At 39.6% G+C, this 25591-nt stretch overlaps 1 protein-coding gene across 2 annotated transcripts in view; it reads left to right on the forward strand.

Moving 5' to 3' along the window:
* The first annotated feature begins 5987 nt into the window (after positions 1-5987).
* The window catches only part of RASGRP3 (RAS guanyl releasing protein 3), a 45185-nt gene continuing 25581 nt past the window's right edge, over positions 5988-25591 (forward strand). The window contains exons 1-5 of one of the 2 annotated variants that reach the window (XM_032185879.1): positions 5988-6045; positions 21337-21530; positions 22867-22969; positions 23542-23604; positions 24313-24444. In XM_032185879.1, the coding sequence (XP_032041770.1) occupies positions 21461-21530; positions 22867-22969; positions 23542-23604; positions 24313-24444 (368 nt within the window). In that variant the 5' untranslated portion in view covers positions 5988-6045; positions 21337-21460. Of the gene's footprint in view, positions 6046-21336; positions 21531-22866; positions 22970-23510; positions 23605-24312; positions 24445-25591 lie in introns of those variants that run through there. The other variant, XM_032185878.1, reaches the window with a different exon arrangement.

The raw sequence follows: 25591 nt of genomic DNA on the forward strand, positions 1-25591 counted from the left end.
TCCCAGCTCTTGATAGCAGGGGAAAATGGCAAACACACCAGTCCACTGCCAGTATTGCAAAGAAGTGACATCACTTGGTCAGGATAGCAGAGGTGAAATGAAAGCATGCAAGCAGCCAAGTATGATGCATAACTCTGCGAGTAGTCTACTCTGTCAATATGATTCAGCTACATGCACAATAACTCAGTTTGTGGTGAATTTAATGTTCGGTCAAGCTAGCAGGTCTGGCATTGCCCCACTAGTTAATTCACAATAGATTTTAAATTATAAAGCTGTAGATCACTGTAGCTAGAGAGAACAAAAATTAATGTCTACCAACGTATCTGTTTGGACAGCTTGACATTCTTAGCATCCTTTATATCCTAACATACTTCATTTTTACAACATAGTATCATAAAATGTTTTACTGATGTTTTGGATTTGGGAAGCCAGAGACAAAGATAAACCGTCAAACCTTTAAACCTCTTTTTTCATGCCAAATTTGTAATCCCTAAAATCTTGTATCTCCCTATACTCCATCAGAGAAAATATTATATGAGCTCAGATACAATTACTATTAACTTGCAGCTGTGAGTATACAATATTTCCAAATACTGAACCACAAGTTCAAGCTGGACATCAGGAGTTTGATGTATACATAAGAGCATGATTAGTATACATATGAGTGTTCAGGCTTGTATACAACATATAGAATTTCTGCTTAAATTGCCATATTCTCATATACTTAAAAGCAAACAAAAGCATTTCTTTCCAGTGGAAAGCAACCAGCAACCTTAACTCCAGGCGTTGCTATAGGCTCCACCTAAGACATGTAATTGCTGTTATAAAGAAGGGACTTGTTTCAGGGGCTGGAGTTAAGGATGACCTAATCTTATCTTCTCAGCTCTTGATTTCTCAGCCACAACATGGCTAGTGGGTGTACCCTTAGGATGTACACATGGCATCTGCAGTACTGCTGTGCCCCCTAGAGCACTGAGAATATAACATTGCCTATAGATGTTTAAAACTGATGGAATGTAGTATAATGCTGAGAAATATAGAATATTTTCAGCAAAATTTCTTTTCCATTATGTCCTTCAGATGCCCTTTAGCTGGCAGCTTATTGTGAGAACTGCTGGACTATTTATAGCAGATTTTTTAATTGCACTTAGGTATTTATAAAACATCCTGTCTAGTGAAGGCTTCCATGGTCTGCTTTCATTCACTTCTGCTGATAGTGAAGGCTATACAATATCTGAGGCAGGCTCTCAAACCAGGCACTGCTTATTAGCTAAGGATTCTACATATTCTAGAAGACCATAGACAAATAATATGCCAACCACTTAAGAAAAAAAAATGTAATAATGCAGACTTGCAGTTAGCATAACCTGATTCAATTTCTCCAAGGGTTCATTTATGTCCACTCAGAATCTCACCTCCTGTTATAGAAACTCTGGAAAAACATGCTAACAGAAAAAGAAATTTTCAGGCAACCCAAAAAAAAACACCCCTCCAAAATTGCCATATTCAGAAAATATTTCTATGTTCCACATTTTAGCACAGTGTCAAAGCACTGATGCTGAGATATGCCATTTATCAGTACTCAATTTTTAAATGAATGCACCTACAATTAATGAAATGAAACATAAACAAGACATAGCCAAATACGTCTAAAAAGATAAGAGAAACAATAGTTGAAAAACATCCATAAAATAGCCCCTCCTACAGTAGGGAGAGGCTCTGGATCCATTTAGCCAGCACCAATAAAAGCAAATGACTTCCTGATCTCAAATTCAATTAAAATGGACAACTGTTCCATTCTTTAGTTCTTTGTGACTTTTCTAAAAGCTGTCCACACTAATTGTATTTTCATACTATCACAATTCTGTGCTAACTGTACTCTTTTTTGTTGTTATTACAGTTCAAGTTTTCTCATGCCATGACTGAGAAATCTGTGTTCATTTCTTAGTTTTGCATTTCCACAAAGAAAAATACACTTTCCAATCAAGTCTTGAGCTGTTTTCTCAACAGGTGGAGAAGCTAATACAAATACACTGTTGTGTAACAAATAGCAAAGTTTTTGTCATGCAGAAGATGCCATCTGATAGATATAATGACACAACATTATATTTATTGACTCACTGTGTCTGCACTAGCTACCTTGTCTCTTTGTATGTTGGCATTTCTTCACAAAAGAAAAAAAAGAAACCCTCACAACATTTTTGAGAGTTTTATTTTCAGCAATTATACCCAAGCTATTTTTCTATTCTGTTTCATGATGTTTTAAATCTGACCATTCAGCATGAGGAACTGACAAACTTTTGTCCGCATAAACCACACTGAGTTTACAGTAAGTTTTACTGAACCACATAAAATAATTTATTTGTCTAGTCACTTCAGAAAGTACAAAGACGCCTGTTCTTTTTAGGGAGGGTATCCCAAGTTGTCTGTGGAAAATCGCCATTCACACACTATTATCAAACGATGTCCCTAAGTGAAATATAACTACCAAATAAAAATAGGTAGCTATTCAGTCCAGTGATGACTCTGACTGTTCTGTTTTTAATGGTCCATGTACTACCAGCATTTAATCAATGACAAATATCAAAGGGTCTTGATAAATGTAAAAGACTGCTATGCATATTGCATAATCAAATAAATGGAAAAAGTATTTATATTTACTACGTAAAATGGTATGTATGGATTGGTAGACTATTGTGGAACACATTTCAATCATGTTTTCTTAAATATTAGCAGTCATTTTCTTACTAATTTTATAATGAAATTTATGATCCTTTCTTTTTAAAGCTGCACGTAAAGTTCTGTTATCCACGATCTCAAATTAAAGCATTGTTTAGGAGAAATTAAATGCCATTTATCAAAGATAACTTATTTGCTCAGTGGGCCATGCCCTAAAGCACAGTAAGTGCTTTCACCTTTGTTTCAGGCAGGCCTGATATTTTACACTTGGATCTGTGAGCAGCCATCCCTGGGACAAAGTGTGCAGGAGCCTCCAGCTCAGTTCTGCAAGGGCAGTTCTAATTCCCCCTTTGAAATTATTCTCCTGTCAGTGTCTTAAACATAAGTGAATTCAGTCCTTGTGGACTTATTTCTTATTTTTAAACTCCTAGGTTTTGCAATCTCCTCTGCCACTCTTTTAAAACATCCTCAGGAGCTCTGAAGGTCTCAGGGTGGCAAAGCCCCATATATGGGGACACTTTTGTTAGAGGCTAAAAGTTTTCATGCTGAAACTAAAAGTTTTCATGTTAGAAGCTGAAAGTTTTCATGGAGGTCTGAGGAGACCACATCAGCACAGCCTCCCAGGACTACTGAGAGGAACAACTCATTGACATGTTGCCAAGCCCATTGTGCACTGGGATAAAGCAGTGCTGCAAACATCTGCAGCAAACATTTACCCTTTACCTAGACACTAACCTGCCATGCCAGAAGCGCTCATCCTTGTGACGCATTTACTTACTGTGTTTACAAAGGCAAAACTGAGGCTTGGCATCATCTTGCATTCAAGTGGTTTGTGCACAAACCCACATCCCTGTTGTGGGAATTGCCCTAATGGTGCACAACCTTTGGACACTGGACATTCAGAAGACCACCACCAGATTCACCCTGGCACCCACATGAGCCACCTATGTCCCAGCAGCTACCTAAGGCACTCCAGGGGCATTATCATGGTTAACGCAGGTGGCGGTGGGGAAGTGGCCACTGAGGTGGGCCAGGCTGCACTGGGGTCCTCAGGCCACTGGGTGCTGCTGTGGGGCCACCCCTTGGCACCTCTCACCATGGTTGCAATAGGTCCTGGGGACACCCAGGGGCTCCAGCTGTAGAAACACAGAATGGTTTGCATTCGGAGGGACCTTAAAGATCATTAAATTTCAACCCCCCACCATGGGCAGGTCCATCGCCTTTCGGGTCTGGTGTGCTTCCACCCTTTGAAATGGCTGGCCAAAAGGGTGAAGTCTGATAGAAATGTTTCCGTGTCTTCTGTGAGGACCCTACTGGGACTAACATCCAGTGGGGTGTGCCCCAGTGGTGAGGGCAGGGAGGGTGCCACTCAGGGCTTCACCCTGGGTGAATAACTGAGGAGTCTCCCTGACCATAAACTGAAGAGACTTTGAGCTAATGCTTCCTTCTCATAAATCTGTTGTGTTCAGGGTGCAGCTGCAGAGGTGAATGAAGACAAACAAGGCACCAAACCCTGTCGTATCACCAGGAAAAGGCTGGGGTTTCAGGGGTGCTGGTGGCGGAGAGGTGTGAGGAGGCCACTAGCTGGGGCTGTGGCCAAGGGACTTAGGAATCCTTCAGCACTGAAACTGGAAAAAAAAAAAAAAAAAAAAAAAAAAAAGGTCCTCTGACAGGCTGAGCTCCCCCTCATTTGGCTGGGTGATAAGAATCAGTGAGGTCTGGGAGGTTATTTTCATGAAAACTTTTCAAGGAAACCTAGTGGTTTCTCTGTGATACCAAGAAAATTAGAGACCCACAAAGGCATGGATAATTAGCATGAGGGCTTCTTCCTTGCTTCAGGCTGTGCTGGCAGCAGTGAGGGTTGCATGGTTTCATAACCATGTGCAAGTTTATATAATATGTAGAGCTGGGTAAGGTCAAAGGAAGCAACCTGAATTGCCCTTTTTTTTTTTTCCCGCAGCCCTCATCTTCTGTGATTTGCAGGCATTCATCAATTTCTGACAAATGTGCCAGTTAGATATGCTATTGTAATTTAATAATTTAAAAAAGGGGCAGCTTTCTGGCTCTGAGCAATTCCTTGAATTTGTTTAAATCTCAGATGCCATACTATTAGTGGAGGTTGTATTTCAGAAAAATGCCCTATAATGCACTTTATAATCCAATGAGACTGTGTGATCTTGCAAGATCTGGTTTGCTTGCAAAACAATAAAGTACCATCCATCTAATGATGGTAACCACATCCTATATTAGGGTACAGCAATTGCCTGTGTACTGTCAGTTTTTTTTAATTTAAACTACCACCAGTTTCAGTATAGTATTTCCCTTATGTGGGATCGAAATTAAGCATTTCAGAAAACTGACTTTTTGACTTACCCTCAAAATCCCATTGACCTTAATCAATTAATCAATTAATTAATCCCTCTTGTCCTTAAATACCTAAATATCTTTAAATATGTGGTCAAGATGTGGGGAATTAGGCTACAGAGTCTTAGATAAATTTCAGTAATGTATGGCTACACATCTCCATGGAAAATTCCTTCAGAATCTGTTAATTTCTTTACTTCAGTGTTTCTCCTTCATTTGTCCTACATCTGGGAACATGGGGATAAGGATGCTTTTGTTTTCCATTTTATTGTCTCTGTTTAGGCTGGTAGTCCCCACCTCCAAAGAGCTATCCCTGTGTGACTAAGCAATGTCTGGCAGAATGGGGAGCCATCTCTATGCTGCAAAAATGCTAGATACTGAAATAGAAATTAACTGCAAGCGCTCATCACTCTACTATGCAAACACAAGAGGTAACAATATTGCCATTTAAGCACGTCTAATCCCCCAAAGTGGGATTGTTCACATATTTTGCATGATCTGTGGAGAGGCCAGGTCTTAAAGACACTATGAATGCCACTGTGCTTTAAATTGTCTTGTTTCCAACATTAAGACTGAATTTAAATACAGCAAATTGTGAAGTCAGACACAAAACCAAAGCAATTAACAGGGATGTGTTTAACTTTCCATTTGTACTGCCCCTATTTTTGATTAAGTCTTATCTACTGTTTGGTGTTAGTCATTTAGAAAAAAAAAAAAAAAAAAAAAAAAAAAAATAAGTTATGGAAAAAAAAGCACCACGTTCCAGTCAAATGCTTTAGCAAAGGCTGCTGTTATGAAAAGGATTTTCTAATAAGGGGAATAATGATCTTCAGATTCTGACCTCCTGGCACAGCAGTGAGATTTATCAGGAGGGGCATGTGACTAGTTAAGACACACAGCCTCAGCTTGAAGGAAACAGCTGCTCATTTCGTGCTTTAGCACTTGGCAGCTGGACAAGGAAGGGTGATGTTTGTGTTGAATACCTCTGCAGAACCAAGTACAGTAAGTGATTTTCCCTGTTTTTATTTTTTTTTTTTTTCTAAACTACCATTGCTTTCCTATTTTCATCCGAGACCTTTTGTAAAAACACTTAAGAGTGAGGCGTATTTTTGTCACCTCATTGATAAACAGTCATTCATGCTCTGAACGTCTATATTTTTCTGACCCATGATTAACAATAGCATTGTTTTTACTGTGCAGGAACAAGACAGGTGCTGTGTTTTGTCCTCATGCTAGCCGGGGAGGCAAAATAATGTTTGTTCACTCAGATGATGGTGTAAAGAGATTGTTTATGAAAAATGTATTTTCCTTCCTCGGTAGAGCGAGTTAATAGGTAATGATGCAAGCAGAGAATATAGCACTTTCAGTATTTAGCTAAAAAATGCTCATGTAAGGAACTGACAAAGGTATCCCACCAAAATAGTGTGATCAGTCTGAAGAAAGTTGCTTGTGACTGGTCAGGTTTTAGGGTTAAAAGAAGAGATTTTTTTGCAAAGAAGAAGGTAGAAGCAGAGACGTATAGGAAAAGAATGAAGATGCACTGATTAAGATATAATTGATTAATTCTGGACAATAATGCATAATAAGCTTGTATAGATTAAAAAATCCTCCCTAAAACCAGGGAGTGAGTATCCTAAATATCTCCAGGTTTTTAATTCAATGTATTTTTAGACACTTGCATTTTTGATGTTTATGCTTCATGAATGATTGATTTCCCCATCCAATAATTCTTGACTGTTCCAGTCTGAAGTTTTGCTTAAAAACATAAGAATTAGAATATAAGATATACATAAAGAAGCTTTTGATCAAATATTTATGTAGAGATAAATTATCGTGTTTTACATTTTGGAGGAAGATTTAGAAGGAATTGGAACAAATGAATGGGTAGGAGAGCTTGGTATGTGATGAGACTGAGGGATGCCAGGTGCTTTAGGAAAGGTTGAGAGCAGCAGAGGTGGACATCAGTGGGATCCTGTTGAGGAAGGTACATCTCAAGTTAAAAGACCTAAATTTCAGAATGGGATCAAGAATAAACACTGGCAGGTTTAGTTTAGTGAATCGTGGTCCCTTCTTTAAAGATGGGCAGAATAATCCTGATTCAGACTTCTCACACAAAAGAGAAACTTCATTTATTTCTCCCTGAAGACTTTTATTTATTTTTTAAACCATAGTTTATGGCTCTGCCAGTTAACTGGAAATTTTATAGGAAAATATCAATCAGTTTCAATTGTTCACAAAACCAGAAGTCTGCTTGGTTTCCTGCCTGTTCTAGTCTCTGAGGGTAGACTGCCTTTGAACCACGAGCTCAAGCACTGTCTGGCTGTGGTTACCTTGCAGCCTCTCCACACAAATGGCCTGCAAAGCCATGAATGTGGCAGCCCTACAGGGCCGCAAGACGCCTCCTGGCTTTGCACTCAGGAGCTTGTAGTCCCCTGGGAACCTCAATTCTGATGGGACCTTGTGGGCCTGTCCAAGTCTCCATCCCACATGGGGCAGGGAGGATAACTGTTTCACTCTCCCTTTTTTCTTTGGACCCCAGAATGGCTCTTTCCTTCTTCAGGTTTGTAGGAGTCCATAATTTGAGGTATCACTAGTTCACAGTGTGCTCGTTTCCAGATGATGTATTTTATGTCTGTGATGGACATTCTCTGTTGAGCAAGCTACCTAGTCAGATTAAAAGGTCTGTTGAAGGACCATGCTTTGAACCTAAGTTAAACCCCAAATCTACTAACCTGTTGTATATGTACCTCATGCAACTGATTTTGTTCTCAGGCATCCCTGGGAGATGACAGTAGTATAAAGGGGAACTAGAGATGATTGGATAGTAAAAATTACATAACTGTAGTGCTGAACTTGCCTTCAGGTAGTATATGTATTGAAACATGCTGTCAAAGCTGTCGCTGACTTGTCTCATAGAAATGTGGTGAGGAAAGCTCAGTTTTGTGCCCCTATACTGTTGGGTTTTAAGGTCAGTCACAATAAAGTAGAAAAGCTTGGATCTGCAAACTTTAAGATAAACAATGCAGTTGTATTTGCAGCCTCCAGCTGTCATTACTATGTCTTATTTTGAATAAAATTCAAGGCTACTGACTAGACTTTTAAATCCTCTGTACACAAAATAAAGAAAACATGAGTGACATTACAAGATTCTCAAGGCCGGGGTTGTTTAAATCCTTATCATCAGCCCACTTTGTGAGGGATGGTTACTGTTAAACATAGACAGGGTACTTTGAGAAATGAGAATATCACAGTCTTCAAGCTTTCCTCCCTTTATGGCTTTTCTGATGATTCCAACTGCAACCTCCATTCTTGGAGTACCAGTTTTAGGACGCCATTGGGGCACACACTGACCCTCCGATTATGTTTGTGTAAGTCAAGGCAGTTCTGCATAGGCATAATGAAATACATTAAATGAATTTCTGGATGCTTTGCTCTGGGACATGCTTGGCCTTTGCACCTCTCATTAACATAGATATACATGTATATCCAGAAGTTCCAATACCTAACAGAAATCATTCATCCTGGAATTTCTTATGTACATGGTAGAGGAGATTCAGTAAGAGCCTAAATAATGCTGTCCCTCTGCAGAAGTTCATATCACTGAAAACCTTGTAAGGTTCCTGTTAAATTCTTTTCCTGTACTCCAAGGAAATAATTAGGGCAGTCCTACAGTTCTCTGAATGGGCATATTTCTGTTCTACAAGAAAACATCTATCTGAAGAGTAACCACAGTTTTGCCAGCTCCTTTCTGTAGTTGAAAATGCCATTATACAGAGGAGCCACTCCCAGGATGTTCTGAATAAAGAGAGGAAACTACTTATAAAAATACTGAAGGGGTACTTGTGTGGTTTTCTTTTTTGCTCAACTGTCTGGGCTTGGCTACATAACATTTGTATAGGTACTCTAAACATCTTCCACAGAATGTTTTCTGTTAACATATTTGTGTTATAATCACTTTTCATCGCTAAGTTTGATAGACATGTTTTCATGTTGGCTCCCTATTTTAATCCAGGAATGACAATGTCTAATACCCAAGAGTTTGAATTAAAAAGCTGATACAAATTCTCAGATCTTCAGATTTTTGCTAATCAGTGCTCTTCTCTCTGGACTTTCTATTCAATTTGAGTAGTCAGTGCAGTAGTGCTTTTTCATTGTTACATTTGCTTATAGGTATAACATGTCTAAAAGCCACCTGGTTATCAGATTAGAGGCACTGGGGCAGGGGATAATGTTTCTCTTATATTGAAGGTAAAAGAATGTCAGCTACAAGCTCTGACAATATCAACAGACTGACTTGGTGAGTCCAGTTCAGCTACAAAGACCAGTCCCCAAAAACATAGGTATTTGCAGAGCTGAACACATGAGCGTTCCCATCAGAAAGTTCAGCCTACAGCTAAGTGTGTGGGGGTCAGGATCAAAGAGTGGGCGTGTGGAAATACCCACACGACTGATGTTTACAGCTCAGCAGAAAATACAATCTCCCCTGAGAATTACTCTGGTTGTTTTGGTGGCCATCTGCCGTCTCACTTCTCTGAGTAGCCGCTCCCCTTGATGCTGTATCCTCTGACCACATTCAAATGGGTGAAGTGGTTTGACTCTCTCTACATCGTACTCTCGCACCTGTGATTTATGCATATTCTCTTTACTAACGATCTGGAATTTCTCAGGCTAGGGGAGACAGCTTCAGCACCTGAAGAGTAACACCAGACACAATAAATTGTGCAAAATTACTGGCACTTGAGCTATTCTTGTTCAGATACTTGGTATATTTAGTTCTTGTAAACAGAAAATAACCGTATCATCTTAAATTTTAACAGATTTAATATGAGTGATTCAGCAGTATGTCTGCTTTAGTCTACCACATAAGTCATACCAAGCTTAGTATACCGGTAGCAGATACATACTGATATGACCTGTTATGTAAAATATCACTGAATTCCCATATGCAACTCCTTCTGCTACTCTTAAAACTGCTTCTTCTTTCAACCCTTACTGTGGAAACAGACATTTTACACAGAATAGTAATGGGCTTGTGCAAGAGAATCTGGAGTGTGGGAACTGTGTGCAGGAACAGGATCTGCTCAGTGAAGAAGAATTTTCCATATACTTTTGAAGTACATTTTTCTCACTATGCCTGAAGAAGGTTGATAGTTTTTAATGTAGGTCTTAGAGGCAATCATTTAAGTAAATGACAGATGATATGGTCGATCAGATTGAACGTAATTTATAGTGGGTGCATCTGCATGCTTGCTAAACATTGGTGAAGCTGTCTTTAATAAATGGCCCCAGCTTACCTATTTCCTTTGTCATGATGCTATATACTTCCTTATATTTTTTAAAAAGACGTAACATTTCTACAGCATAAAGTCTGGTCTCACCAAGTCGAATCTCCTTAATCTGATATCTGTCATCTTTTCCAACCTTGATGATTCTATGAAATACTGTTATCATAGATGGGCTTCTGTTCATAACCCACCATTCACTTAGGTCCACCCAATCCATAATCTTGTTGCTGGTTCATATAACATGCATCAGGGAGTTCTGTTTGCTTTGCAACAATTCAGTGTTTGAACCCAGAGCTCACTTGGAAACTTCTGGTTTTGCTAGTGGGAAGGAGAAAAAAAAAGTTTATGCATATAATGTTATGTAATTGTATGCCAGTTGGGTAAATTACATTAGAAAATCTTTGCTGGACTAGGGCTTGAGTCAATTTACCATCTGGCTATATACTGATTTTTGTTGTCCAAATCAGAATAGCCATGACATTCCAACTTTATCATACTGTTCATGAAACAGCTTCCTAAAAAGACTAATAATAATCTCCTCTGTTAAAGACGTCTTGCCTACTTTAGCTTGCTTACTCATGCTCTGCTTTACCAAACTCATGAACACATACTTCCTGGAACAGCTGCCACCCTTCCTAAAACTCTTGGTTTCCAGGCCCTGCCCTAATGACTGTCCGTATATTTTTATCTTAAGTAGGCATTGGGGCAGGAAGTAGAATTCACTTTTTTTTTTTTCTGTCCTAAAGTGAGTACTCTTCTCTTTAAATTATACAGTCATGCTCTTACTTGCTTTGTCTCTGAAGCCCAAAGAAACTTAATTATTTCATTTAATATGGAATTCTGTTGATTTTCTGGGGCTGGGAAACATACTCTGTAATCTCAGCCAAGACAGTGGTGGATCTTCTGTTCTTTCAACTAAATGAAATTATTGATCCTGTATTTCTCATACCTTTAAGGAGTGTTCAGAAGCTTTGGATAAAGAGCTTGGGCATCACTGCTGCACCTTTTAGGATGGGAGTGACAAGCTAGTTATGACCAAAGGATGCTTAATACAGGCAAGGCAGAGGAGTATCTGGTGTACAGATTCCAAAAGGATTTAAGACTGACCTAAGTGGGGAGCTGCTTGGCGTTTTTGACTCTGATATGCTTCTGGAAGCCCAGTGTTGAGCATTTGGGATCTTTAACAATGAAAATTCAGAAAGAGGCTAGAAGCTTGAGGTGCTTCACACGTTAGGAAATCACCTTCTGGGGTGAGGAGGCAAGAAGGGAGAGACCAGGCTAAGAATTGCAGCCCTGGAGTCAGGCCCTGGAAGTGAGAGGGAGACAGGATTTGCGCACTTAATCCTTTTTTTTAGATATAGTTCTCAGCTCAGGGTTTGGAACCAAAATAAGAGAGGTTTTCAGATTAACATCTAGTAAGGAAAGGCTCTTTTGCAGTTCGCTTGATGTCTGTGTTTCAAAATCTGCTCCTTTTGGACCGTCTTCTCTGAAGTCTGTTGTAGTAGGCTGTGGAGGGAGGATAGTTGTGTAATGGCAAGCCTGTGTTAAATATTTCTTTGTACAATAAATAGTTAACTACCAAGATATTCTTAGAAAACTACAGGTCAGGGTTACTTATTTAATATATTACTTATTAAAACAGGATCTGTAAGATGCTTTTCCTCTTTTTTTTTTTTTTTGAAACAGACATTCTTTTACTCTGCTCCTTCCCCTTTTTCTAATTTTCTTGCTGTTCTGTGTACTTTTATACATAGCTCCTTCTTCAGATGAGCTTGTATTGGTGTTTCAGATCTTTTGATGAGAAATTTCTGTGTTGCCACTATTTTATGTTTTTTAAAAGGAGTCATTTAACTTGTTGGCTGCAAAATGTCTTATTGTTAGGAAGGTTTGTGATTATTAATAAAACTCCCTCTGTTCCAAAAGCTTGGATATAGCCATTAACCGTGGTGACGCTGTTCTCATATCCTGTGCCCTGTAGACCTCTTGTGTTATCATAAACAGTTTGAGAAGTTTGCTCCTTGTCTTCGTAGGATCTAGGATCTTGCTAACCAATGTGTGTTTCTTAGTCAACAGCTTAGTAAGGAGACAAGATTTAGTCAGACGACAGTTGCTTTGTTACCTCTGAAAATAAGTTCAAAGTCTGATCAGACACACTAGAAAATGCAAATAGTCTCTCCTCTGCTTTTCTCGTTGAGAAGCTTACTATTTTAGAAACCCGTGAACTGATTTAAGAAACACTGTATGTCTGTGTTTAAAATAATCTCTCTGCATCACTAAGATATCAGAAGCCTACCACTGTTTACACTTCTTCTCAGGGGAAACTCATTGAAAATACCGAGATGTAAGGAGCTGCTCATGTATTTCTGCTCATGGAATTTGGCAAAGAAAGATACTGGATCTCTCCTGACCTCCAGGCTGTGTTTTTATTCTACCAGCTTTTTGCATGCCTGTGAGCTCTGAGTCATTGGCAACTTCTGCAGATGCAAAACCACAGCACTGTGCAAGGCAAGTATCCCTGATTCATGTGAGTGTGCAGTAGTTGGCAATTTTCACGAGTTCCTAGGATGGAGCTGCAACTCCTTCTGCTGTCATGTGTGTCTGTTGCTGTCTTCTAGTGTACCATTTTAATTTGCATTCTCTCTCTAAAGAGCAATTGCTCTCAATTGAATGGGGTGCTGCCACCAGGAGTGAGAAGGGTTACTGATCATTAGCAACTGGTCCAGTCTTCTCGCCTTGTCTGGGACCTATTAGCACATCTGTGGAGAAATAGCAGTTACATGTGAACTGTTTTCTACATTCATCAAAGGGGAAACAAAAGATCATTCCAGTAGAAATGCACCGTAACAGCCAAATGAGGAAAAGTAGCCAAAGTCCTCTCCTGCCCCTCTGTCCTTTTAACTCTGTCTTGCTTCATCCCAGACATCCAGCTTCCCATTACCTAAGTCTCTGAAAGCCTCTTCCTGCCTTTATTGTTTTGCCAGTTTGCCAACTGCCTTCTATTTACTACACTGATAAGTACTTCCCAGGCCATAAACATGTGGTTGAGATATTTCTGAAGTTACCCCATGTTTTGATTGATCTCACACTGGAATGGGTACAGGCTGTGAATTCATGGGGAGAGATGTAAGGTATGGGATAATGGGGCTGAAGAGAAAAATAAACATGTGCTTAACCACCCCTCTTCACAAAGCATTGCCCTTGCTTTTGTAAAGTGACTGGTTGTTCTTCAGCTGGGGAGATGCCAGAAACCGGAAAGCGTGAGAAATTAGATACAGTCGCCAATGCTGGAAATGATGGCAGATAGGTGGTAGGTGTTGAAGTCTCTCTGCGTTGGTATCTGTGACTGTGGGTATCTCTTCTTGATACAACATAGCTGCAGAGGTGGAGGAGGGAAGGGACAATATGTTTTAACATCTCACTTTCTGGGACAGTTAGCAATAATGTCCACATTTTGCATGACCAACACAATTCTGAGAAGTTTTAAGTGCTTGAGAAACTCCATACATGGCTGTAATTCTTGTGGCATCATAATAATGCATGGGCATTAATATATATATACAGTCTGCAATGCAGCTGTCAGTGTGGGCCTATTGTGCCAGGAGCACATCGTCTGCAGCAGGAAATACCTGGAAGTTACAGAATTGTATGAAGGGAAAAAGCTTCTTCCAAGGGAAAATTGATTTGGAAGCCATGGGTTTATCAAACAAAAGCTTTGATAAGAAAATTATTGGCATATATTAGAAGTTAGAGGCTCTTATAATTCCCTGTGCCTTAAAATTGATTGAAAACTAGTGTGAAACTGGGAGTAGTGTTTACTCTTAAAGCTATCCTAAGTCTTGAGAGATTTAACAGCTTCACAAAAGACACTGCTCCAGGACTATACTACTATACAAGAATTTTGGCTTAGTTAAAAATAAGAGAAAAAATAGCTTGTGAAGGAAAAAGGATATCTCCACACTGAGTATATCAGAAGACCTAGGCAAACAGGGCCTAGGATTTCTTAGTAATCCAATTAGTAAATGTCTGATTTTTTTAGCTTGGCTTTAAGAGAATACAGCTGGCAATAGTAAATGATAATAAAATATTAAAATACTTTGCTACAGATATACAGAAATGAATATACTAACTATTATTTGTCTTTCAGAACAGAAGAGTTGATTATTTCCCCATGTGTGTTTTAAAATAGCTTTAAAAAAAGTTTTCTCTTGGGAAAAGCGAAACCAGCATTAAGCAGTATAACCAGTCAAGAATACATCCTGATAAGGTGTTTTGGTTTTTTCTTCCCCCTGCTTGACTAGGTTAACAAACCAGATTTATTCGCTGAATACTGTAAAGAGCTATAAGGAAGTTTGTGAATAATAAAGGTAATTGCCAGGAGTTTCTCATAAGGCTTACAAGCAGTAGCATAACTCACATGAAGTATTGATAGTGCATTGATTCATGTTCTGAAAAAAATAGGATATTAAAAAATTGGGAATTAGGATAAAGGAGTATATGAACTCTTATTGCTATTAGCTGTTCTCTCTTGATGGGTTGTCCTGTGGTGGTGGAGATCTCTAACATGTCTGAAGGGCAAATATTCTCAGAAGGGCTGCTTCCTCTGATGTCATACATGCTAATCAAATGTATTATATTTGTAATTTTATTTTTGCTTTACTGGGAACAACAAAACACTTTTTTTATGACAAGTCTACTGAGAAGTGTGACTAGAAGTTTCCCTCTTTGTGAGGATGAACTAAAGTCCTCCTCTGGATCTTTCTTTGAACTTGATGCATCCCTGGGTAATTGTATTACTTTGACCCATGGAACATGGAAGTAAATAATTTAATCGTACATTAAATAATTCAGGGATGTGTGTTCAGATTTTACTGCCATTATTAGCTGGACTTACAGTTACAGAGACAGATGCCAACACAATAAATTGAGGAAGCAAGTGTAGAAATGGATGGGAAAAAAGCTGAAGTAAGGTAGATAACTAGAATTGATTATACTAGATATCATTGCATAACACTAACGTTACAATTGAGAATGAAAGCTTTGTTTTTCAGAAATCCATTTATCAAATTATCTATTATTTTGTGGGGCTTATATATGAGGAAACTTGTTTTTGTTTGTTTGGTTTTTAATTGTCTCAGAAATCTTGGTTATATTTCACAGTAAGAGGTAGGAATGCTGAACAAAACACTGTTTAAGCAGCTCAAGCCTTAATCAAGTGACTTTCTGATTACTTAAAGTATTTGGTCGTGTGACCGTCCATTAGCATTCCTCATGATTTCTGTAAGCTTCTCTTTTGTGTTAGATCAGCATATGTTGTACCCCATAATCTAATTTATGAACTTCCACAAGGCATTATGTGAACTAATAGTTTGATAGTGCATATGAGCAGAGCTATATATCCCCTTTGTCTCTTAGCTATGGTCCTGTTCATTTAACTCCTGCTCCTATAACTCCTGTTCCCAAAGAAGAGTGGATGTCTAGGGATCTAAATTGTTCACAACACCCATCTGTGTTAAGTGGGTGATATGTAATGACTTGAAGTAATTAGCCCAGTGGACTCTGCTCTCAAAGCTGAACACAATGAAATACATTTGGCAATTTGTAACTTTGATAGTTTTCTATTAGGGCCACAAACGCTCATCCCTTAGAGGCTGTACTGGATGTCAATGGCAAGGCTTGGCAGCAGAGGGGCTTCAGGTGAGGCCTCTGTGGGAGGAGGCCAGGGGATGCCCTGTGCCAGACACAGGTGCTCCAGCTGTCTTTGCAAGGAACCCACCACAGGCCACCACTGAGCCCATCAGCCAAGCTGGCAGTGGCTCCGTGAAAATGTCTGAGCAAGGGCTGAAAATGTTGAGGGGGAGACAACATGGAGAGTATGAGGGATGGAGGGTGCGGGAAAAATAGAGGGAAGAGCAGAGGGAATAATAGGGTCAGAGGACTAGGAGCTGCTCTGTAGCACAGCAGGTACTTCCCAAAGGGACTGTGGCTCATGGATAAGCCAGTGATGGAACAGGTACTCCTCTGAAGGGACTGTAACCCGTAGAGGACCCATGCTGGAGCACAGGACAGTAATGAGAAGGAAGGAGCAGCAGAAAGAAACTGCTGTGTTTCCTCCTGACCCTGACCTCCCACAATGCTCATTGGCTCACTGAAGGGACTGTGTGTAATCTGCAACAATAAAAAGGGAAACAGAGAGGTATCTGGAATGAAGCTGATTCTGGGAGAGGAGGAGGATAGGATTTTTAATGCGTCTTCTGTTTCCTAATACCCAAGTCACTAATTAAATATTTGTGTTAATTGGGAATAAATTAAGTTAAATTCTCCAAATTGAGTCTGTTTGCCGGTGACAGTAATTGGTGAGTGATTTCTCTTTCTTTATTTCAATCCATGAGTTTTCTCACTCCTTTTCCTCCTATTTCACCCTGCAATGCATAGCAGGGGATGAGGGATGGGTGAATGGCTGTGTGGGTGCTTGGCTGCTAGCGAGGGACAATCCACCTTAGAGGTTATAATGGTTTGGGGTAGATAAATGAAATTGAGTAGGTGATACTTCATCCCATTGAGTGTCTAGAGGTATAGAGCCACTAACATCCCCTGTGCAGTGTCTGTTGTTAATACAAGGTTTGGCTTTAACCTCTCATTAGACGTATACACTTAGTCATCCCCCTGTCCACTTCCTGACAAAGGCATGGACATCCCGCTCCATTTAGTGCCTTTTGAAGTTCCACTTTGATCCAGGTGAAGGGTGAATTAAAGTAACAGGGTGTAGACAGTTAACAAGGATCTCCCAGTTTATTGGATAACTGCTGTCTGAAGGTGTGTAGCAAAGGTGAGTGACTACTGGTGAGTCACACTGGAAGTGCCCAAGACTCATATTTAAATTGTATTCCTCCCCTGCCCCCAGCCAAGCCTCATATCCTGCATGCATGGAGCAGTGCAACAATCTTCCCCCTGTTCTGTGTTCCCATGCCAAATGACAAAGCGTCATTTGTAGGCCAGATGTGCCATCCTGCTGCCAGCTGCATATGATGCTTGAGGTCATGGACTGAGGCAGAAGCAGTGGCATTAGGCTGCCTGACAGTGCCCTGTCACTGTTCTTTCCTGCCTAGCACATCTTCAGCATGTGTCAGCTGGAGAAACTTGACCAAGTAAATTACTTGCTCAGAGTTTTCTAGGGATGGAGCTGTGTATACTGTAACAAATAAACAGGTAGAGATAACCTACAAGAAAATATTAACTGCTTGTGGGGTGGGTAAACTTCAGGAACCATGCAGGGCAACCTAGGGCCCGTATTGAGCCTACACAGATGTCTGGATTGCACCTGTGTACACAAAGCTGCAGCTATTAAGTGTCCCATCTGGGATTCTTATTATGGTAATTACACTAATATGTGTAGAGACTAAGCGCAAGAAAGCACCTCATGGTGAGATCCTCTTCTGCATCTGCGGGATAGCAGATGAGGTCTGTCCCAAAGAGCTTGCTATGGACATGGACAACACAGGATAAAGCAGAAAGGTATAATAAGGAAACTTAGCCATAAATGTTCTCATGAGACTCTCAATTTTTTTCTCAGCTTCTTTTTCTGTGTACTGCTACTGATTCAATTTCCCTGTTCAGCTGCTCACATTTAGCAGTTCTTGTCCAGCTGCATGGTAGAAATCGTAGAAACCATTTAATGCAAGCATTCATTGATGGGTTGTGTAGGCTTAGGGAAGGGGGAGAAGAGGAGAGTTCTGGTATACTTAAACCCTCAAGAATGTCCTAATCTTGTAAAGAGTATGAGTCTACTGCATGCAGGTCTCTGTAAAGTTTATAGATGAACTGAGACCCATAGAGGTGCCTCTGTGTCAAAGTTGAACTGTTCACATGTAGCTCTGTTTATTATCCCTAGGTAGAAGAAAAATAGCCTGCTTTTAATTAATGGGAGAAAATGCTACATCTACATTTGCTTTGTTTTGGCTAAAAAGCTGTTTTAATTCCACTTAGCTAAATAAATATTACCCTGTATGTCAAACGTAAGCATATTTAAACTCAACTTACTGGTTTGCTCGCACCTGTAACCAATACATGTGAAAGCCATGTGAAAGTGCCCACACAGGGATACGTGCTGGCTTGACATTTTAATATGAAGTTCGACCCCTGTACCTTCTAGGTGTGGACCTCCCCTTAGTAGCCTCCGGCAGTAAAAGTGATGTCTTCTGCTTATACAAATAACAGTAGCCACCAGTTAAAACTTGACTGCGTGCTGCCCACTGTGTTCTCACCATTGATGTTTTTACACGAGACCACAAGTTTACTGGCAGTGTACTCTATTTCTTTTAAAAGATAATGCATTACATCTGACTGCATCTGTCTCCAGAGCTCACAACCTGCACACTCATTTTAAATACATCTCTCAGGACAGCCCACAAAGCCATCTTAAGACTTCCAAAATGTTGAACACAAAATGCAATTACACTGCATGGGAGTGCTAAGGAAAGATATTTGTTCAAAATAACTATCTATGTGTATGTTAAACATTTTTAAGTCTTTCTGTGTGTGGTGATTTCACCCTGATGGGCAGGGAAACTCCACCACAACTTATCTCGTACTCCCTCTCCTCAAAAGAACAGGAGAAAATATGATAAAAAAAGGCTTATGGGTTGAGATAAAGACAGGGCAATCACTCAGCAGTTACTGTCACGGGCAAAACAGACTCAGCATAAGGAAGACTAATGCAATTTATTGTCTGCTAATAACAGACTACAGCAGTGAGAACTAAAAGCAAACTAAAACCACCTCATCCCTCTCCACTGACTCTCTTCTACATCCTCCTCCTGAGCAGCACAGGAGAACAGGGGATGGGAGCAGTGGTCAGTCCCTGATGCTGCATCTCCACCTCTCCTTCATGGTCACTCTGCCCCTGTTCCACATGGGGTCTCTCCCACGGGATGCCATCCTTCCCAAACTGAGCCTGCGGGGGCTGCCCATAGGCAGCAGCTCTTCAAGAACTAATTCCACATGGCTCTGTACCACGGGGTCCATCCCCCAGGAGCAAGCTGCTCCAACACGGGTCCCCCATGGGTGGCAGCTCCCCCCAGATCCCATGCTCCTGCATGGGCTCCTCTCCATGGGCTGCAGCGTGGAGATCTGCTCCATGTGGGACCCATGGGCTGCAGGGGGACAGCCTGCTCCACCAGGGGCTTCTCCACAGGCCACAGGGGAACTGCTTCTCCATGCCTGGAGCACCTCCTGCCCTCCTTCTGCACTGACCTTGGGGTCTGCAGGGCTGATTCTATTACATTTATCACTCCTCTCTGCCAGCTGCTCTTGCACAACACTTTTACCTTTCTTCAACCTGCTTTCTCAGAGGTCCAACCAGCATCACTCCCTGGCTTGGCTCTGGCCAGTGGCAGGTCCATTTTGCAGCCATCTAGAGCTGGCTCTGATCTGACATGAGGCAGCTGCTGTGCTCTGATCACAGAGGCTATCCCCACAGCCCTGACACTACAAAACATTTTGGTGTAAACCAAATACAACATGTAGAAAAGCTCTGCTATGATTTTCTTGTCTGTTTTTCGTTGTCATTGTTTTGTGTTTTTTTTTTTTTTTTCTCCCGCTTATCTTGCATTGAACTATTGACTATCAGAATATCATTTATTTAATTTAAATAGGTGAAAAAAATAGCTGTGTTTTACATATCCATCTCTAGTTCTGGTGGAGTGGCTGGATACTGTTATGGCATGATATAGACGAGAGTTTTCTTGTTGCGATAGAACAGCAGTGCTTAATCACACAAATAATGATGTAGTTTGTGGCTGTATTTGTTGGAGGCTGCAATCAAGAGATGTGATATAACATTTTGGCTCGGCTGTGGATATGTGGCTCAGCCCCAGTCAGCCAGTTCTTCCTCCAGTGGAAATGTTACATCCTTCTTTTAGAAGCATAAAACCCATTAGTGGTCGGATAGGTTGTTTGCAGAGGGTGGTACTGTAGCATTAGGATCTAGGTATCTACTAGTTAAATTGCTGTCATAATTAAATAAAAAACAACACTGCAATTTTACATGGTGCATTACTTGTTGATTACTGTTTGGCTGCTTTAATACTGTTGCCAACAGAAGATAGGAATTGTACTATCCTATGCTATATATTATAGGAGATGGGATGGTAATACTAGCAAAAATGAAAAAGAAAAAACACGTCCAGGGATGGGGCATCCACAGCTTCTCTTGGCAACCTGTTCCAGTGCCTCACTACCCTTACAGTGAAGAATTTCCTCCTAATGTCTAGTCTAAATCTATCTTCTTTTAGTTTAAGACCATTCCCCCTTGTCCTATCAGTTCTTTAAATATAACATGGAAATTATTTCTGAAATCTAGTAAGGGAGTACTTTGTGCATCATTCAGGTAAATGGATATCTGCTAATTAAATACGTAGTACAGTTTAGAAGTTTCTGCATGCATTCAGCCTTCTATGTGTGTTCAGCTACTGTAGAAAGATTTATTTTTAAAAGCTGTAGTAATCAATCTTCAGGTTCTTTGAAAAATTGCCTCTGAGTTTAGTGCTTGCTATGATCTTCATTAAATATTTTATGTGGTCTGTGCCAATTAAGAACATTAGCATAAGAAGATATCTAACATGAACCAGTAACCTTAGGAAAAACAAATTGTTATGCTTTGAACATGAAAGCAGGGTTATTAACAAGAAGTGACTTATCAAGTGTACATAAAATGACCCGAACAAAGTGTGCGTCATCGTACATGCATGCCCTCATTTACCATCTGGTTTCTGTTTTATGACCCCTGCCATGGATTTATTTTGTGCTAGTGGACAAACAATTGAACAATTGGAAAACTCTTAAAAACACAAGCTGGAACGTAAGGATAGCTTACGGCAGTCTTTCATGTGGTCTGTGTTGTGTGCAGAAAAAAACATTTTAGAGAGAAGATGAGTTGAACTGTAAACATTGCATCCTGATAATTCTTTCATATAGTCATATAGTTTTGATTTCTTTTACTTTCTTTCTCCAGATTTTCCTTGAAGAAAGAAAGCTAAGAATGCAACCAACAATAAAGTGAAAAAGCTGTGCAGCTGAAGAAGTGTTCTTCCACTTGGTGAAAATGTCTTTTATTTTTTGACAACAATTAAAGAACAATGGGGTCAAACACACTTGGGAAGGCTGCAACATTGGATGAACTTTTGAATGCTTGTATCGAAATGTTTGGTAGGAGTTTTCAATGTTCTGTTTTGTTGTTCTTGAAATTCATCTTATAGCATAACCCCTGCAGTTCTCTGATTTAGCCAGTCTTTCCCTTGGCAAACAACATTTCTGTTCTGTAAAATTTTCCATGTTTCATATTGTCCCAGAATCATGCAGGCCAGAATATGCATATGCATGTTTAAGCATATGCATACTCTGTTGCATTTTCTTCATACAGATAAAGCACAGCATTGGGTATAGTGGTTTTAAAAGTGATGACTTTGATCAGCACAAGCATTTAGTTGAATTGTTCAAGGAGTTATTTCTGGCATTGTCTTGAGTGGTTACACAGCTGCTTTTCTGACCAGTTGTTATTCTGAAAGGTTTTCCAAATCATCATGCAATAACTGGAAATAATATGACTTAAGGCTCATGTAATCTTTCTACTCTTATTAAAATGTGATATACCAGGTCTGAGGGAAAGAAGTGATGAAATGGACTTTGATCCACAGCACCATTAATCATGACATATGTCACCCTGCAGCCAGATGAGTTCATGGATGTGCTTAAATGATTTGAAATGGGGCCTTAATTCACAAAGCTACATTTCAAGTCTCTTGAAATGCAGGACAGCTTTTGATTTGAACGAGGTATATTTTTACCCCTTGTGGAGAGAAACAAGCATATGAAGGTGAGAAAGATTAAATAATGAAGGGCCAGATCTTGCTACTGAATGTAGTGCATCCCTATATACCCATTTTTGTAGACCACCACCATACCTAGTGCCCTAGAGAAGTAGCAGAGCCCATATACTTGATGTCTGCTGGAAGTCAAGCCTCTCTCCCTTGTATACACACTCTTGACAACTATAAATCTGTGTGTGGTTCCCATCTCATACGCACATATTGACTATTGTCTGTTGAAAGAGACAGAAAATAGTTTAAGATTGTGGATGAGGAGCACTGATGGTCAGCCAGCCTGCCAGGAAGAAACTTCCTGTAATCTCAGTGGCTATGTTGCAGAGATGCAAGGGTCTGTATGGCAGCTGGAGAATAGGATCCAGCACCTCCAGACCTGAGGTGTTGCTTTGAAATTGAATTCCTTGAGGCAGATCCCCTTTTTAAACAGTCTAATATTTAATTGGACTGTTTAAAACTCCAATAAAACAAATACTTTTAAATACCCAGCACTAGAATTTAGAAATATTTATCCCTAAATAGCATTTGTCTGTTTTGCTTTTGTTTCCTATTTGGTAGATAACCACCTAACATTTTCACTTTTTATACCTTCTATCTCCACTTGAAGAATACCAGCTCCTCTCTGTTCACGACTAGTTAATTCGCTTGTTGCTCTTTTGCAGATGACAAAGGAAATCAGTGCTCCAGCCATTTGCCAAGAACCTTTCTTCTAATGCACCGCTGGTACCTGCCTTCCACAGAGCTCGCTGGCAAGCTTCTGTCCACATATCCTTTCAGGAAGTCTTGCAAGTCAGCATTACAATGTTGAAAGCAGATTGCTTCTGAGACCGCATATAAAAAATGTCAGTTAATTACTGACAAACAGAGTTGGGTTTTGTTTTGTTTTGTTTTGTTTTCACACTAGGAGGTGGAAATCTGGGAGCTTTCTTCTGCTATTGGTTGTAGACTTTTTCCATAAGTACAAGTTTGCTGAGGCATGCTTTCTTTGAATAAATGGAGAAATGTTGCCAAGATAACTTTTCAAATATATGCTGGCAAGCATTGGACTAGTATGAACTACAGTGGTAGTTAAATGCCCACGTCTTCAAAACTGTTCAGCAGAGTACTCAGAATAGTGTAATAGAGGCATTTTTGCTAGGGCAAAAGCCAAAATGGCAACTGATAAATGTTCTCTGTCTTAAGATGTTGTGAAAATGAATGAAATATCAGAGTATGCTGTAGTTACCTCTAGAAGTTTAATACCATTTCTTATTTATCTAGTGTAGAGTCACAGAATGCTGTAGATAAAAACAACACTACTGAATCAAGGCACACAAAGGTTTCTTTAACTAGTCTACATATAGAGATGCCAGTGGGGAGAACTGCAATGAATTCAGATTAAAAATCTGCTATTTCATGAGGTAGGCATGCCTCCGTTTTTATGCTGCTGCAGATACTATTATTGTAATTTCTTTTTCTGAACTTTAAAACTAAACCATGGAAATATGCTTTTTCTTTCTTTTTCTTTTCTCTTTCTCTTCTTTTTCTCTTTTCTTTGTCATTGTGAAGAAAAAGAATGTTTTTCTTCCTTCCTTCCTCTGGACTAAATTATATCGCTGCCAAGGAAGGGGAGAAGAGTACTGAAAGCAGGACTGATGAAGCCTTTTTCCCTGCTCTCATAGACATCAGAAGAGTGATCTTGTTTGCATGGCTATCATGGTAGAGCTGCCACTTAAATTCACATTTTCATTTCCCTGGAAAATCTTTTTCTGAGCACAGTGTCTCCCTCTAGACAAAGGATAATTGCAAGTGTCATCTGGGTGCCCTGGAAATGCAAGTCAGGGCACATGTGGGTGCCTTTTGTGTGTGTCACCCAATGCATCACTTTAATTTGGCATTTCAACAGAATGCTGCTGTGTTGTGCTCTGGTGAGTTAGCTAAAGGAAATTAGATGATAAAGTGCCTTTTGCGTGATGCCACCGATCCTTTCATTGGATCCTCTCTGCCCTAAAGCCTGTGGGTCTCAAATATTCATAAGTTCTATTGATTAAAATGTGAGTATACCAGTACAGCCACTGAATATTACACCTAAATCCCTCACTGTCTAAACCACCTTCTGTTGATTTCAGATACTGGATTTTGGAATTTCCTGCAGAATTTAACTTGGATCTTGGACTGATTCGCTTGACTGAAGAATTTAGAGAGTTAGCCAGCCAGCTCGGCTACGAGGATCACATCCATCTCATTGATATCTCCAGCATGTAAGGATGTCATGAGCTTCACCATCTTTCCTTCTATTCTCTGTAACAGCAGAATTCCAATTTTGTGCAAAACACAACAATATTAAGGGCCATCCTGCTCTTGAGAGAGTAAATAATCATTTACAAAAACCCTCTCATCTTCTAAATTTGAAGCAATTGAAATTCTAGTTGTAGTGTCACAGTAAAGAGAAGACTTATTTATACATATATATTTAATATAAAAGATAAAGAAATCATTTTTCTGACTGTTGAAAAAGCTAATGCTAATTAAATTACTTTTTTTCTTGTAACTTTTCATACAGAATGACAAGCAATGCAGAGACTGGCACATTATGTAAATTTTATATTTTCCTATGGAAGCATTTTTATTCTTGCATCTGAAACCTGTGTAATTTTGCCGATGCCTTTCTGTGTTCTTTTTTCTATGATTTAACTGGATAATCTTTAGCATCAACATGTGTGATTTTCTTGCTTCAAAGTGATTACACTACTATTTCCATGACTTCCCAAAAGTTACCTTTTAAACATAGCCAGGCAGGTTTCCGTATCTCACGTGATATTGCAGATTTTCTTCTAAAATGTGACATATTCAGAATGATTTTTTTTTCTTTATTTAAAAAAAAAAAATGTCATAGTAATCTGGAAGGACAGCTAATTTCAGTGAGGGTTGCAAGTTGCAACAATGCCAGTGAAATCACATAAATGCAGGTTCCTAGATCTTCATTTTAAAATATTGATTTAGCAACCACTTTCCACTCTGTGAAGTGCCTTTACTGTATTTGGGTAGGAATTATTCCATTGCTCACAAGTAAATGATTAACCTTTTGATACACAAACTCCATACTGTTTTGGTAGCTGTTTTTCTGATGGTATTTCTGCTGTTATATTGTTTCATGGACTTGTGGTTTTACACAGTAAAAATTAATCTTTGATGTTATTCAAGTCTTCTTTTTCTTAATCACAGTTTTGTGTTACTTATTTTTATTCTGGTCCCAAGGCATTTTTGAATTACAGCTTCCTGTATCATAGAGAAGAATACGTTGTCCTTTTGTTTCTATAGAAGCCTTCTATCATTTATCATGTGCAGTAGCACCTCTGAGTGCTACTGAGTGCCCTGAGTTCCTTACCCCTTATTGCACACCTGAAT

This window comes from Aythya fuligula, chromosome 3 (genome assembly GCF_009819795.1).
Source record: "Aythya fuligula isolate bAytFul2 chromosome 3, bAytFul2.pri, whole genome shotgun sequence".
NCBI classification, from domain to species: domain Eukaryota; kingdom Metazoa; phylum Chordata; class Aves; order Anseriformes; family Anatidae; genus Aythya; species Aythya fuligula.